General features: G+C 45.1%; 1 protein-coding gene across 3 annotated transcripts; it reads right to left on the bottom strand.

The window, feature by feature from the left end:
* Nucleotides 1-4,497: 4,497 nt before the first annotated feature.
* Nucleotides 4,498-12,933, bottom strand: LOC137348464 (oocyte zinc finger protein XlCOF6.1-like). 3 transcript variants are annotated; one of them, XM_068013771.1, is made up of 3 exons: nt 12,853-12,933; nt 7,734-8,043; nt 4,498-6,877 (listed from the first exon to the last, which is right to left on the bottom strand). In XM_068013771.1, exon 3 carries the CDS (start codon nt 6,067-6,069, stop codon nt 5,689-5,691), a length of 381 nt encoding a protein of 126 aa, XP_067869872.1. In that variant the 5' UTR covers nt 6,070-6,877; nt 7,734-8,043; nt 12,853-12,933; the 3' UTR covers nt 4,498-5,688. The 3 variants fall into 3 exon arrangements, with proteins under 3 accessions (XP_067869872.1, XP_067869871.1, XP_067869873.1); XM_068013770.1 differs by lacking the exon at nt 12,853-12,933 and adding an exon at nt 8,164-8,192; XM_068013772.1 differs by lacking the exons at nt 7,734-8,043; nt 12,853-12,933 and adding an exon at nt 8,164-8,192.
* Between the last annotated feature and the right edge of the window lie 557 nt (nt 12,934-13,490).

The raw sequence follows: 13,490 nt of genomic DNA, 5'->3' as shown, positions 1-13,490 counted from the left end.
CAGTGAAGGAATGGCAATATAGTTCCAAGTCAGGATGGTGTGTGGCTTGGAGGGGTACTTGCAGGTGGTGGTGTTCCCATGCATCTGCTGCCCTTGTCCTTCCAGGTGGTAGAGGTCGCAGGTTTGGAAGGTGCTGTTGAAGGAGGCTTGTTGAGTTGCTGCACCACATCTTGTAGATGGTACACACTGCTGCCACTGTGCGTCGGTGGTGGAGGGACAAAAGCAGGGAATTTACACTGAACCTTTATAAAGCTCTGGTTAGGCCGCAACTAGAGTACTGTGTCCATTTCTGGTCACCACACTTTAAGAAGGATGTGAAGGCCCTTGAGAGGGTGCAGAGGAGATTTACCAATGATGAGGGAATTTGGCTACAAAGTTCAGTAGGAGAAGCTAGGGTTCTCCTTGGAGCAAAGGAGTTTGAGGGAAGATCTGATAGAGGTGTATAACATAATGACAGGTTTAGATAAGGTAGACAAAAGCTGTTCCCAATTGCTGATGGTACAAGGAATAAGGAACATAGAATTAATGTTTTGAGCAAAAGATACAGGGAGATGTGAGGAAAAACTTTTTTCTGTAGCAAATGATAATGGCCTGGAATTCGCTGCCTTCAAGGGTGGACAAAATGGAGATGATCAATCATTTCAAAAGGGAATTTGATGGACACTTGCGGGAAATAAACTTTAGAAAGTTACTATTACTATTGGAGTATTGTGTGCAGTTTTGGTCTCCTTATCTGAGGAAGGATGTTCTTGCTACGGAGGGAGTGCAGCGAAGGTTTACCAGACTGATTCATGAGATGGCAAGACTGATGTAAGAAGAGAGATTGGGTCGATTTGGCTTGTATTCGCTAGAGTTTAGAAGACAGAGAGGGGATCTCATAGAAATCTACAAAATTCTACCAGGACTGGATAGACTAGATGCAGGAAGGATGTTCCCAATGGCGCGTGAGTCCAGAACCAGGGGTCACAGTCTAAGGATAAGGCGTAAGCCATTCAGGATTGAGGTGAGGAGAGATTTCTTCACCCAGAGAGTGGTGAACCTGTGGAATTCTCTCCCACAGAAAGCAGTTGAGGCCAAATCATTAAATATATTCAAGAAAGAGTTAGATATAGTTCTTAGGGTTAATGGGATCAAGGGATATGGGGAGAAAGCGGGAACAGTTTACTGCGTTTGGATGATCAGTCATGGTTGTATTAAAGACTCGAAGGGCCGAATGGCCTACTCCTGCTCCTATTTTTCTATGATTCTATTGAATTTGCTTCCACCGCCCTTTCAAAAGTATATTCCAGATCATAACAGCTCACTGCATAACATTTTCCCTCATGTTACCTCTGGTTCTTTTGTCATAGAATTATAGAAAGTTTAAGGCACAGTGAGAGGCCACTTGGCTCATTGTGTCTGCCGGCCAAAATAAAGCCTGGCCACCCGACCCGAAACCGACTGCACGTGTCGGATTCGGTTCGGGTCGGGTCGAAAGTCTGAGTCCAGCATTCGGGCTCGGGTCGGGCCAGGCTGGACACGGTTTCCCGGAAGTCACGGGATCAAGCTTACCCATGATTCCCCACAACTCCAGCTGCAGGAATAGCCTGTTTCCGGAACAGATGAAGGAGATTCGGGTTGGGTCGGGTCGTGCGCGAAAAAAAATTAAAGAGCTCGGGCTTGGGTTGGGTTTGGGTTGGCTGTGCTCGGGTCGGACCTGGGTCAGGTTTTAATTTTATATCCGAGCCAGGCTTTGGGCTGAGAAATGATCCACCTATTCTAATCCCACCTTCCAGCATTTGGTCTGTAGCCCTGCAGCTTACGGCACTTGAGATGCATATCCAGACTCCTTTTAAATGAGTTTTGAGGGTTTCTGCCGCAAATACCCTTTCAGGCAGTGAGTTCCAGACCATCACCACCCTCTGGATGAAAAACCTTTCTACCAATAACTTTAAATCTATGCCCCCTCATCACTGACCTCTCTGCTAAGGTGAACTGTCCATTCACCTCCACTCCAGGCCCCTAAAAATGATGTACATTTCAATCAGATCTCCCCTCGGCCTTCTCTGTTCCAAGGAGAACAACTCCAGCCTATCCAATCTTTCCTCATAGCTGCATTTTTCCAGTCCTGGCAACATCCTTGTATATCTCCTCTGTATCCTCTCTAGTGCAATTACATACTTTCTGTAATGAGGTGACCAGAACTGCACACAGTACTTAGTACTGTGGCCTAACCAATGAGTTATACAGTTCCAGCATAACCTCCCTGCTCTTGTATTCTATACTTCGGCTAATAAAGGAAAGGATTCCATATGCCTTTTTAACCACCTTATCGACCTGTCCTGCTACCTTCAGGGCTCTGTGGGCATTCACTCCAAGGTCCCTTACTTCTTCTACATTTCCCAGTATTTTCCCATTAATCGTGTATTCCTTTGCCTTGTTTGACCTCCCCAAATACATCACTTTTTTGCAACATTGTAAGCCCCTTCTTTTAGTCTATTACTCTCAACTTCCTGAGTGAGCCACAGATGAGTCTTTCTGGACATGTTTTTGCTTTTGAATGGAATGTACTTTTGTTGAACCCTTTGATTTGTTTCTTTAAATGTTTCCCACTGTTCATTTACCGCCATACCTTCCAGTCTATTTACCCAAATAACCTTCGCCAGTTCTCCCCTCATACCTTCGTAATTGGCTTGGTTTAAGTTTAAAATTCTTGTTTGTGATTGAAATGTGTCACTTTCAAACTTAACATGAAATTCAATGCTATTATGATCACTGTTTCCCAGTGGATCTTTTACGATGACATTGCTTATTAACCGTGCTTCATTACACAATACGAGATCTAAGACACCCTTATCCCCACAAAACTGTCATTAAAGCATTCTACAAATTCATCTTCTAAACCATTGTTGCCAATTTGATTATCCCAGTCTATAAGCAGATTGAAGTCCCCTACAATTAATATATTACCTTTTTTACATGCTCCAATAATTAACCATTTAATATTCTGTCCAATAATATAACGGCTGTTAGGGGGCCTGTAAACTACTCCCACCAATGTTTTCTGACTCCTGCTGTTCCTAATCTCCACCCAAACTGATTCTACTTCATGAGCTTCTGCGACCAGATCCTTTCTTATTAATGTCCTTCTGCTACCCTTTATTATCAGGGCTACCCCTCCTCCTTTGCCATTCTGTCTGTCTTTCCAAAATATTGTGTAACCTGGAATATTCATTTCCCAACCTTGATCTCGTGTAACCATGTCTCAGTAATGGCAATTAGATCCAGATCATTTACCTCTATTCGTGCCACTAGTTCATCTATCTTATTACAAATGCTTCACACATTCAGATAAAGGAACTTTAATTTCATTTTTTTTTACCTCTATTCCCTGCAATGACCTTATTTGCCAATGTACAATTTTTGTTAAACTCTCTGTCCCTTCCTGTTGAGAGTTACCCACATCACTATCCTGCTCCAGTGCCCTGACCTCTCTCTTTGGATTTCTAAATTTCCCTTTATCCAAACCCTCCCTCTCCCCACTCCACCCCCGCCTATGCCACCCCCCCCCTTCTCCTCGTTAGTTTAAAACCCTGTCCACAGCCCTAGTTATACGGTTGACCAGGACACTGGTTCCAGCCCAGTCCAAGTGAAGCACGTCCCAGTGGAATAGCTCCCTCTTCTCTGAGTGCTGATGCCAATGCCCCAAGAATCGGAATCCCTTCTTCCCACACCACTCTTTGCGCCACGTGTTTAGTTCTCTCATCTGCTTGACCCTGTGCCAATCTGTGCGTGGCTCAGGTAACAACCCAGAGATGATTACGTTTGATGGTCTGCATTTTAGTTTGGACCCTAACTCCTCAAATTCTCTAAGCAGAACATCATTTCTGGTTCTACCTATGTCACGGGTTCCCACATGGACCATGACAACTGGATCCCCCCCCTCCCACTCCATGTTCCTCTGCAGCCGTGAGATGTCTTTAACCCTGGCTCCAAGCAGGCAACACAGCCGTCAGAGATCCCGGGCGTGGCCGACTATACTGTTTCCTATCACTATCATATTCCCCTTCACTCCCCCTACTGCAATGGCATCTTTCACCATGGTCAGTCCGCTCATCCACACAGGTAGCAAGGACCTCGTTCCCATTGGACAAGGTCAGGGGCTGAGGCTCCTCCATCACTACATGCTGATTCCTCCTACGTACCTCACTTGCAGTCACACCCTCCTGTCCCTAACCATTGGACATCTCCAATGTTCTTCCTACTCTAAAGGGTGTGACTGCTTCCTGGAACAAAATGTCCACGTAACACTCCCCATCCCTGATGCTCCACAGTGTCTGTAACTCAGTCTCCAGCTCAGCAATTCTGAGCTGAAGTAGTGCAAGCTGCAGAGACTTATTGCAGATACGGCCGTCTGGGATTTCAGTTCATTCCACAGATTCCAACATGCTGCAGTTGCAGCACACCAGTGGCTCCCACCATCTCTGTACAATCTTATTTTTTAATTAGTCAATTAGTTCATAATTCAAGCTGAAGTGATGGAAAGTTGCACTCACCTACCTTAGAGTCAGAGGAAGAAGACTCACCAACTGCTGGAGGCTGCAAAAGATAGGAAAAAGAGCCCCTCTTTCCCCCTCTGCACTGAATTCCCACATGCACCAAATTTCCAAATCCACTCTGGCAAATGTCTCACTCAGGCAACTGTCTCTTCTCAAGTGCGTCCCTCACTGGTTCACTTGAGGTCTTTAGAGACCAATGGGTACCACAGGGGCTGGAGTGCATCATAGTTGTGGAGAATTACATTTTAATTTGAGTTCAGTTTTACTTACCTGTTTTTAAATAAAGTTGTTTATTTAAAATTCGTATAAACAGGGCCTGGGAAATAAAGGTCCCTTCGACAAAATAAAAGGGATATGGGGTATAGAGGCCATCTTAAAAACAAGAAAAAAAAGGGTTAGATACAGAGTAGAGCACCCGCTACACTGTCCCATCAAACAGTCCCAGGACAGGTACAGCATGGGTTAGATACAGAGTAAAACTCCCATTACACCGTCCCATCAAACACTCCCCGAGCAGGTCCTGCATGAGTTAGACACAGAGAACATAAGAAATAGGAGTTGGACTTGGCCATTTGGGGCAAAGCTCCTTCTAAACTTCATTCGCTGTAAAATGTTTTGAGACGTCCTGATGTCATGAAAGGAGCTACAAAAATACAAGTCTTTCTTTAACAGAGGAGAAAAAGCCCAAAAATGGAACAGTCAACAGCAGCATTTCAATTAGTCTCCTGTCTTCCTGCAAACAGATACTCCACACACTGTGTGTTTAAAATAAAACTGATTTGATATTTATCCAGAATATTAAACTCCAGCTTAGTTATTGGGATTATTAACAACAGCGGAAACAAACCAACTGTCAGAATGAACATGGTTCAGTCTGGATATGATTAACAGCAGCAATAAACAGCAGAATCCAGTCCCTGCAGTCACTTGTGAACTTGCTAGTGTCTCAACAGGGTGGATAATGGAGTGAACCTCTTCCCAGAGTCAGAACAAGTGAATGGCCTCTCCCCAGTGTGAACAAGTTGGTGCGTCAACAGAGAGGATGACAATGAATTGCTACCTACACACAGAGCAGGTAAATGGTCTCTCGCCAGTGTGAATTCGGTGGTGTCTCAGCAGGGTGGATGACCTAGTGAATCTCTTCCCAGAGTCAACAAGTGAATGGCCTCTCCCCAGTGTGAGTGTGTTGGTGTTTCAGCAGATAATTTCTACTTTTAAATCTCTTCCCACAGTCCGAACAATTGAAAGGTCTCCGATCAGTATGAACAAATTTGTGACTCCTTAGGTGAGATAATTGAGTGAATTCCTTTCCACACACATAGCAGGGGCATGGCCTCTCCCCAGTGTGAACTCGGTGGTGTGTCAGCAGATTGGATGGATCAGTGAAGTCTTTCCCACACACGGAGCAGGTGAACGGCCTGTCCTTAGTTTGAATGCGTTGGCGTTTCAGCAGATAATTTCTACTTTTAAGTCTCTTCTCACAGTCAGAACAATTAAAAGATCTCTGATCAGTGTGAACAAGTTGGTGCATCAGCAGATCAGAGGACTGAGTGAATCCCTTCCCACAGTCAGAGTAAGTGAATCCCTTCCCACACAAAGAACAGGTGAACAGCCTCTCCCCAGTGTGAACTCACTGGTGTCTCAAAAGGTTGGATGAACAAGTGAATCCCTTCCCACAGTCAGAGTAGGTAAATGGCCTCTTCCCAGTGTGAGTACGTTTGTGTGTCAGGAAGTTCAATGACCGAATGAATCCCTTCCCACAAAAGGAACAGGTGAACGGCCTCTCCCCAGTGTGAGTGAGTTGGTGTTGCAGCAGCTTGTTTTTACTTTTAAATCTCTTCTCACAGTCAGAACAAGTTGGTGATGAGTGAAGTGGGATGACTGAGTGAATCCCTTCCCACACACAGAGCAGGTGAACAGTCTCTCCCCAGTGTGACTGCGTTGATGAGTTTCCAGTTTGGACGGGTAATTGAATCCCTTCCCACAGTCCCCACATTTCCACGGTTTCTCCATGGTGCGGATGCCCTTGTGTCTCTCCAGGTTGGACGCTCACTTGAGGCCTTGTCCACACAGAGAACTCGTCTACTACCTCTCCCTGTTGTGGATGGTGTGATGTTTTTTCACGCTGTGTAACTGGTTAAAGCTCTTTCCACAGTCTTTGCACTGGAAAAATCTCACTCGGGTGTGTGCTTTTCCAGTCACACTGATGTTTGAAATCATTTCCTACAGAAAGAACTGAGAAACATCTGATATTCAGGTCCTGATGAATCGTGTGACTCTTTCAGATCCTGATGGTTTGGTTTGTGTTTCCTGTCTTTAAATCCTCCCCTTCTAATACCCTGTAAAAGGAGTTTACAAACACCATCACTGTTAGTACAGGATAGAGACACTGAACAGACAATTCTAGTTTCTATGGAACATTTTTTTCTCTCTTGTTCCCCCAAAGGGTGGCACAGTGGCGCAGTGGTTAGCACCGCAGCCTCACAGCTCCAGCGACCCGGGTTCAATTCCGGGTACTGCCTGTGTGGAGTTTGCAAGTTCTCCGTGTGTCTGCGTGGATTTCCTCCGGGTGCTCCGGTTTCCTCCCACATGCCAAAGACTTGCAGGTTGATAGGTAAATTGGCCATTAGAAATTGCCCCTAGTATAGGTAGGTGGTAGGGAAAAATATAGGGACAGGTGGGGATGTGGTAGGAATATGGGATTAGTGTAGGATTAGTATAAATGGGTGGTTGATGGTTGGCACAGACTCGGTGGGCCGAAGGGCCTGTTTCAGTGCTGTATCTCTAAAACTAAAAAAACTAAAACAAAGCTGCAAATCCCTGTCCCACACACTCTCCCTCCTCCCTGTACTGAAATCCAAACCCATTGCACCATCTCTTTCCTCCACTGCCAGTTTTCTCCCTCCCTCTACTCTGACTGGGTTCAGTTTTTTTTAATTTCCAAAATATACTTTATTCATAAAAATCTGTAAAAATTACATTCCCAAACAGTTTAAAACAGCATCAAGTCAAAAAATACAAACAGTGCAAAGGTGATCAGTTTCCTTCTATACAATCATGAGTTGTCTCACAACCCTTCCATTTCATTGTCATGCCATATACATTTTTACATTTACAGCACACATTTTCCCGATACAGTTCGAGGGGTTTCCCATGGATCCAGCCCCGCAGTTCAGCTTGGTGGGGGGACCTTACACTGTGGTCTTTCTCCATTGAGCCTTTGCTGCGGCTGCCCCAAGCTTTAGTGCGTCCCTCAGCACGTAGTCCTGGACCTTGGAATGTGCCAGTCTGCAACTGGGTTCAGTTCTCCAGCCCCTGTGTTGCAGAGTGAGAATCAAATCAATGAGTCACTGATTTTCTCTCCTGGTCACTGGGAGCCTGAAGCCCCGCCCACTCTGTGTCGTCACCAAGATGGCCGCACATGCGCTGTGCTCCCCCACCAGCCATTAATCTGGGCTTGCTCCGAGAAAAAGCCTCGGAGCTGCAAACGCCGGATCTGGATGTTCTTAAATAAGAGGAAAATATGGAAGTTATTATTCGAGGCTTACGGCCCACACCAGGTGTTTCTGAAGCCTCCCCGTCCACCCTCCGGCTCAATTCCTCCCCAACGCCCAGCGACTCTCACCCGCTGCAGAAGCGTCTCCAACACCCTCATAAGCACTGATCAAAGTAACACTGCGCATGCTCCAGATAACATCCAGTTCCGCCCCTGCGTTCTGGGCTCTTGCAGCGTGAACATACGAATTATGAGCAGGAGTAGGCCACTCGGCCCTTCGAGCCTGCTTCCCCATTCAATAAAATAAAAGCAAAATACTGCGGATGCTGGAAATCTGAAATAAAAACAAGAAATGCTGGAACCACTCAGCTGGTCTGGCAGCATCTGTGGAAAGAGAAGCAGAGTGAACGTTTCGGGTCAGTGACCCTTCTTCGGAACTGACCCGAAACTTTAACTCTGCTTCTCTTTCCACAGATGCTGCCAGACCTGCTGAGTGGTTCCAGCATTTCTTGTTTTTATTCCCCATTCAATAAGTTCCTGGCTGAACTGATTACTCCACATTTTCACCTACCCCCGATAACCTTCCCCCCCTTTCTTATCAAGAATCTATCTACCTCTGCCGTAAAAAATTCAAAGACTCTGCTTCCACCGCCTGTTGAGGAAGAGAATTCCAAAGACTCACCTTCTGTCTTAAATGGGCGATGCCTTATTTTTAAACAGTGACCCCTAGTTCTAGATTCTCCCACAAGCGGAAACATCCTTTCCACATCCACCCTGTCAAGACCCCTCAGGATCTTATATGTTTCAATCAAGTCGCCTCTTACTCTTCTAAATTCCAGCGGATACAAGCCTAGTTTTCCAATCTTTCCTTGTAAAACAACCCGCCCGTTCCAGGTATTAGTCTGGTAAACCTTCTCTGTACTGTTTCCAACGCATTTACATCCTTCTTTGAATAAGGAGACGAGTACTGTACTCCAGATATGGTCTCATCAATGCCCTGTATAGCTGAATCTTAACCTCCTTACTTTTGTATTCAATTCCCCTCGTGAAAAATGATAACATTCTATTAGCTTTCCTAATTACTTGCTGTATCTGCATACTAACCTTCTGTGATTCATGCACTGGACACCCAGATCCCTCTGCATCTCAGAGCTTTGCAATCTCTCATCATTTAGATAATATGCTTTTTTTTAATTCTTCCTGCCAAAGTGAACAATTTCACATGTTCCCACATGATCTCCATTTGCCAGGTCTTTGCCCACTCACTTAACCTACCTATATCCCTTATGTCCTTTTCACAAGTTACTTTCCTACCTATCTTTGTTTCATCAGCAAATTTAGCAACCGTACCTTTGGTCCCTTCATCTTAGTCATTTATATAAATTGTAAAAAGTTGAGGCTCCAGCGCAGATCCCTGTGGCACACCACTCATTACATCTTGCCAACCAGAAAATGACACATTTATGCCTACTCTCTGTTTCCTGTTAACTAGCCAATCTTCTATCCATGCCAATATGTTAACCCCTACACCATGAGCTTTTATTTTCTGCAATAACCTTTGATGTAGCACCTTTTTGAATGTCTTCTGAAAATCTAAGTACCATACATCCACCGGTTCCTCTTTGTCCACAACACATGTAACTCTCTCAAAGAACTGCAATAAATTGGTTCAAAATGATTTCCCTTTCACAAAACCATGTTGACTCTGCCTGATTACCTTGATTTTTTCTAAATGCCCTGCTATACCGTCTTTAATAGTAACTTCTAACATTTTGCCTATGACAGATGTTAAGTTAACTGGCCTGTAGTTTCCTGTTTTCTGTCTCCCTCCCTTTCTGAATAAAGAAGTTACATTCACTATTTTCCAATCTAAAGGAACCTTCCCCGAATCTAGGGAATTTTTGAAAATTAAAACTAATGCACCAATTATCTCACTAGCTACTGCTTTTAACACCCTAGGATGAACTCCATTAGGACCTGGGGACTTGTCAGCTCACAGCTCCAACAACTTATTCAATGCCACTTCCCTGGTGATTGTAATTTTCTTGAGTTTCTCCCTCCCTTCCATTTCCTGACTTACAGCTAATACTTGTACCCTCAATAGTGAACACCAATGCAAAATGTCTGTTCAGTTCATTCCCTATCGCCTTATTATCCAGTATTAATTCCCAGACTCACTTTCTGTAGGACCAACGCTCACTTTGTTAACTCTTCTTTTTAAAAATCTATAGAAACTCTTACTATCTGTCTTTATATTTCTAGCAAGCTTTCTCTTGTACTCTAATTTTACCTTCCTTATCAATCTTTTAGTCTTTTGTTGCTGTTTTTTATATTCTGTCCAATCTTTTGACATGCCTCCCATCTTTGCGGAATTATAGGTTTTATCCTTAAGTTTGATGCTATCTTTAACTGTTTTAGTTAAGCATGGATGGCGGGTCCCACCCTTGGAATTTATCTATTCTGTGTATTCTGAAATATCTCCTTAAATGTCTGACACTGTATCTCTATTGGCATATCCTTTAACCAGATTTGCCAGTTCACTTTATCTGGCTCTGCTTTCATGCCCTCATAATTGCCCTGATTTAAGTTTAAAAGGGCATGTTCATGTCCGTGTGGAATGCTGGGTATCAGCTCCCCCATGATGATTGGAAAAGAATTCTCTGTGATCCTATTGAGATAAATTTAACGAAAAATTCACACTGAAACCCAAGTTTAAGGGCCCTCTGCTATGCTCCAGTCCTGGATGTGATTAAACACAACAGAATCCATGAGGTTCAATGTTGTCTCAGCAATTGGGGTTAATTTCTTCCCACACACAGAATATTTAAACAGCATCTGTCCAGTGGGAGAATGCGCTAATCATGCATCAGCTGCTTTGAAATTTTGAAGATTTTCCCAGAGTCAGAGTGTTCAAAGCAACTCTTGTAAGCTGGAAAACCCTCCCAAGACAGATACGACATGGGATAGATACAGAGTTACTCTCCCTCTACACTGTCCTGTCAAACACTCTCAGGGCAGGTACAACACAGGTTAGATACAGAATAAAGCTCCATTTGGACTGTCCCATCAAACGCCCCCAGGGTAGGTGCAGCACAGGTTAGATACAGAATAAAGTTTCCTCTACACCAGGGTTGTCTCACATATGGCCCAAGGGCCAGGATCCGGCCTGCCAAAGATTTCCATCCAGCCTGTGGATGTATCTCAGAGATGAGCAATTTCCCATTGTCTTCTTCTTTCAGACCAGCTTTATAAATATATATAAATATATATATATATATATATATATATAGTGCTGTCAGTTTCGCAGCTCACAGGTGATTGGAGTGGGAACACTGGTTTCCCAACTTCGGCCATATTCGGGATTTTCCTGCAGGCTTTTAAAAAAACGTTGGGACCCAGCAGAAAACTGCAAATCTGTCCGAAGTTGGGAAACCGCTGTTCCCTATGTCAGCGGCTGTCAGCTGTGAAACTGACTTGCAATTTTTTTTAAAAAAATAGGCCAAACACAAAGCTACTGTGTGGATCATTCCCACTCCCTGCAACTGTCAGAGAAACAGCGAGGGAAGCAGAAAGAGAGAGAGAGAGAGGGTGAATAGAGAGAGAGAGAGAGAAACAGAGAGAGAGAAAGAGAAGCAGAGAGAGAGGGGGACAGAGATAGAGGCGGCACAGAGAGAGAGAGAGAGGGAGGGACACAAGAGAGAGGGGGCAAAGAGAGAGGGGGTAGAGAGAGGGGCAGAGAGTGAGAGGTGGCACACAAGACAGAGAGGGAGCAGGGAGAGTGGGGGGGGGGGTGGGCAGAGAGAGAAAAAGAGAGAGAGGATCATAGAGAGAATGGGAACGGAGGGAGAGAGGGGGCAGCAAGACAGAGAGAGCATAAGAGGGAGACACAGAGAGAGAGGGGCAGAAAGAGGGGAGAGTAGACAGCGAGAAAGAGGGAGAGGGGATCAGAGAGATAATGGGGACAGAGGGAAAGAGGGAAGAGACAGAAAGAGGGATGGGGACAGAGAGAGAGAGGAGGGATAGAGAGAGAGTGGGGGGGGGAGTGGGTGGGGGGTGCAGAGAGAGCGGGGCAGAGGGAGAGAGAGGAAGAGGGGGGACAGAAAGAGAAAAATTATGACACAGAGTGGGGGGGGGGGGAATAACATAGAGATGGGGGAACAGCACAGAGAGGGAGGAACACAGTAAGAGAAAGGGAAAGAGAAGGGTTCTCAGAAGAGAGACAGAGAGAGAGCAACTTAGATAATTCCTGACAGATGAGCATCTATCTAGAATACTCTGCATTACTACAAGAAGTGTGTGGGCAAACATTGACTACTTGTGCAAGCAAAAACTGCCAGGTATTTCACTAAATCAATGTTCAGCATCGTGATGAGAAAGTAAGTCAATCAATTAATCTTCTCATTTAATTGTTCTTCACAAAAATACACATTTGTTGTTGTTTTGATTAATAGTAATATAATTTCTTCACAAAATTGTCCCACCTGCTTCCTATGCAATTAATCTTCAGTTTTTAAACTTACAAGAACACCTGCCACAGTCTGTTTATTTGACAAATAAAACACAAAGGGGTTAAAAATCTAACAACAAAAACACTCGCGTGACCAGGTGGGAGTTGAATAGTGGGAACCACCCACACCCCTCATCACGTGGGCATAACACTGTGGAGACCTGCCCAGTGGTGCTCGTGCCTGGAGATCCATGTCCAGCAGTGCAAATCCCTGTGTATACCTGCCCCACAGCACTACTCCCTATGTATATATGTCCCGCAGTGTGAGTCCCTGGATATCCCAGCCCCACAGTGCTAGTTCCTGTGTATACCTGCCCTGCAGTACTTTCTTTCTTTTGGGCCTCCTTATCTCGAGAGACAATGGATACGCGCCTGGAGGTGGTCAGTGGTTTGTGAAGCAGCGCCTGGAGTGGCTATAAAGGCCAATTCTGGAGTGACAGGCTCTTCCACAGGTGCTGCAGAGAAATTTGTTTGTTGGGGCTGTTGCACAGTTGGCTCTCCCCTTGCGCCTCTGTCTTTTTTCCTGCCAACTACTAAGTCTCTTCGACTCGCCACAATTTAGCCCTGTCTTTATGGCTGCCCGCCAGCTCTGGCGAATGCTGGCAACTGACTCCCACGACTTGTGATCAATGTCACACGATTTCATGTCGCGTTTGCAGACGTCTTTATAACGGAGACATGGACGGCCGGTGGGTCTGACACCAGTGGCGAGCTCGCTGTACAATGTGTCTTTGGGGATCCTGCCATCTTCCATGCGGCTCACATGGCCAAGCCATCTCAAGCGCCGCTGACTCAGTAGTGTGTATAAGCTGGGGATGTTGGCCGCTTCAAGGACTTCTGTGTTGGAGATATAGTCCTGCCACCTGATGCCAAGTATTCTCCGAAGGCAGCGAAGATGGAATGAATTGAGACGTCGCTCTTGGCTGGCATACGTTGTCCAGGCCTCGCT

The sequence above is a fragment of the Heterodontus francisci genome, chromosome 34 (assembly GCF_036365525.1).
Source record: "Heterodontus francisci isolate sHetFra1 chromosome 34, sHetFra1.hap1, whole genome shotgun sequence".
Classification (NCBI taxonomy): Eukaryota; Metazoa; Chordata; class Chondrichthyes; order Heterodontiformes; family Heterodontidae; genus Heterodontus; species Heterodontus francisci.
Note: the sequence above shows the minus strand (reverse complement) of the source record. Positions and strands in the feature narration are given on the sequence as shown.

Coding starts and splice junctions, on each gene's coding strand:
- LOC137348464 (XM_068013771.1), bottom strand. CDS start 6,069: ATGCACCAACTTGTTCACACTGATCAGAGATCTTTTAATTGTTCTGAC.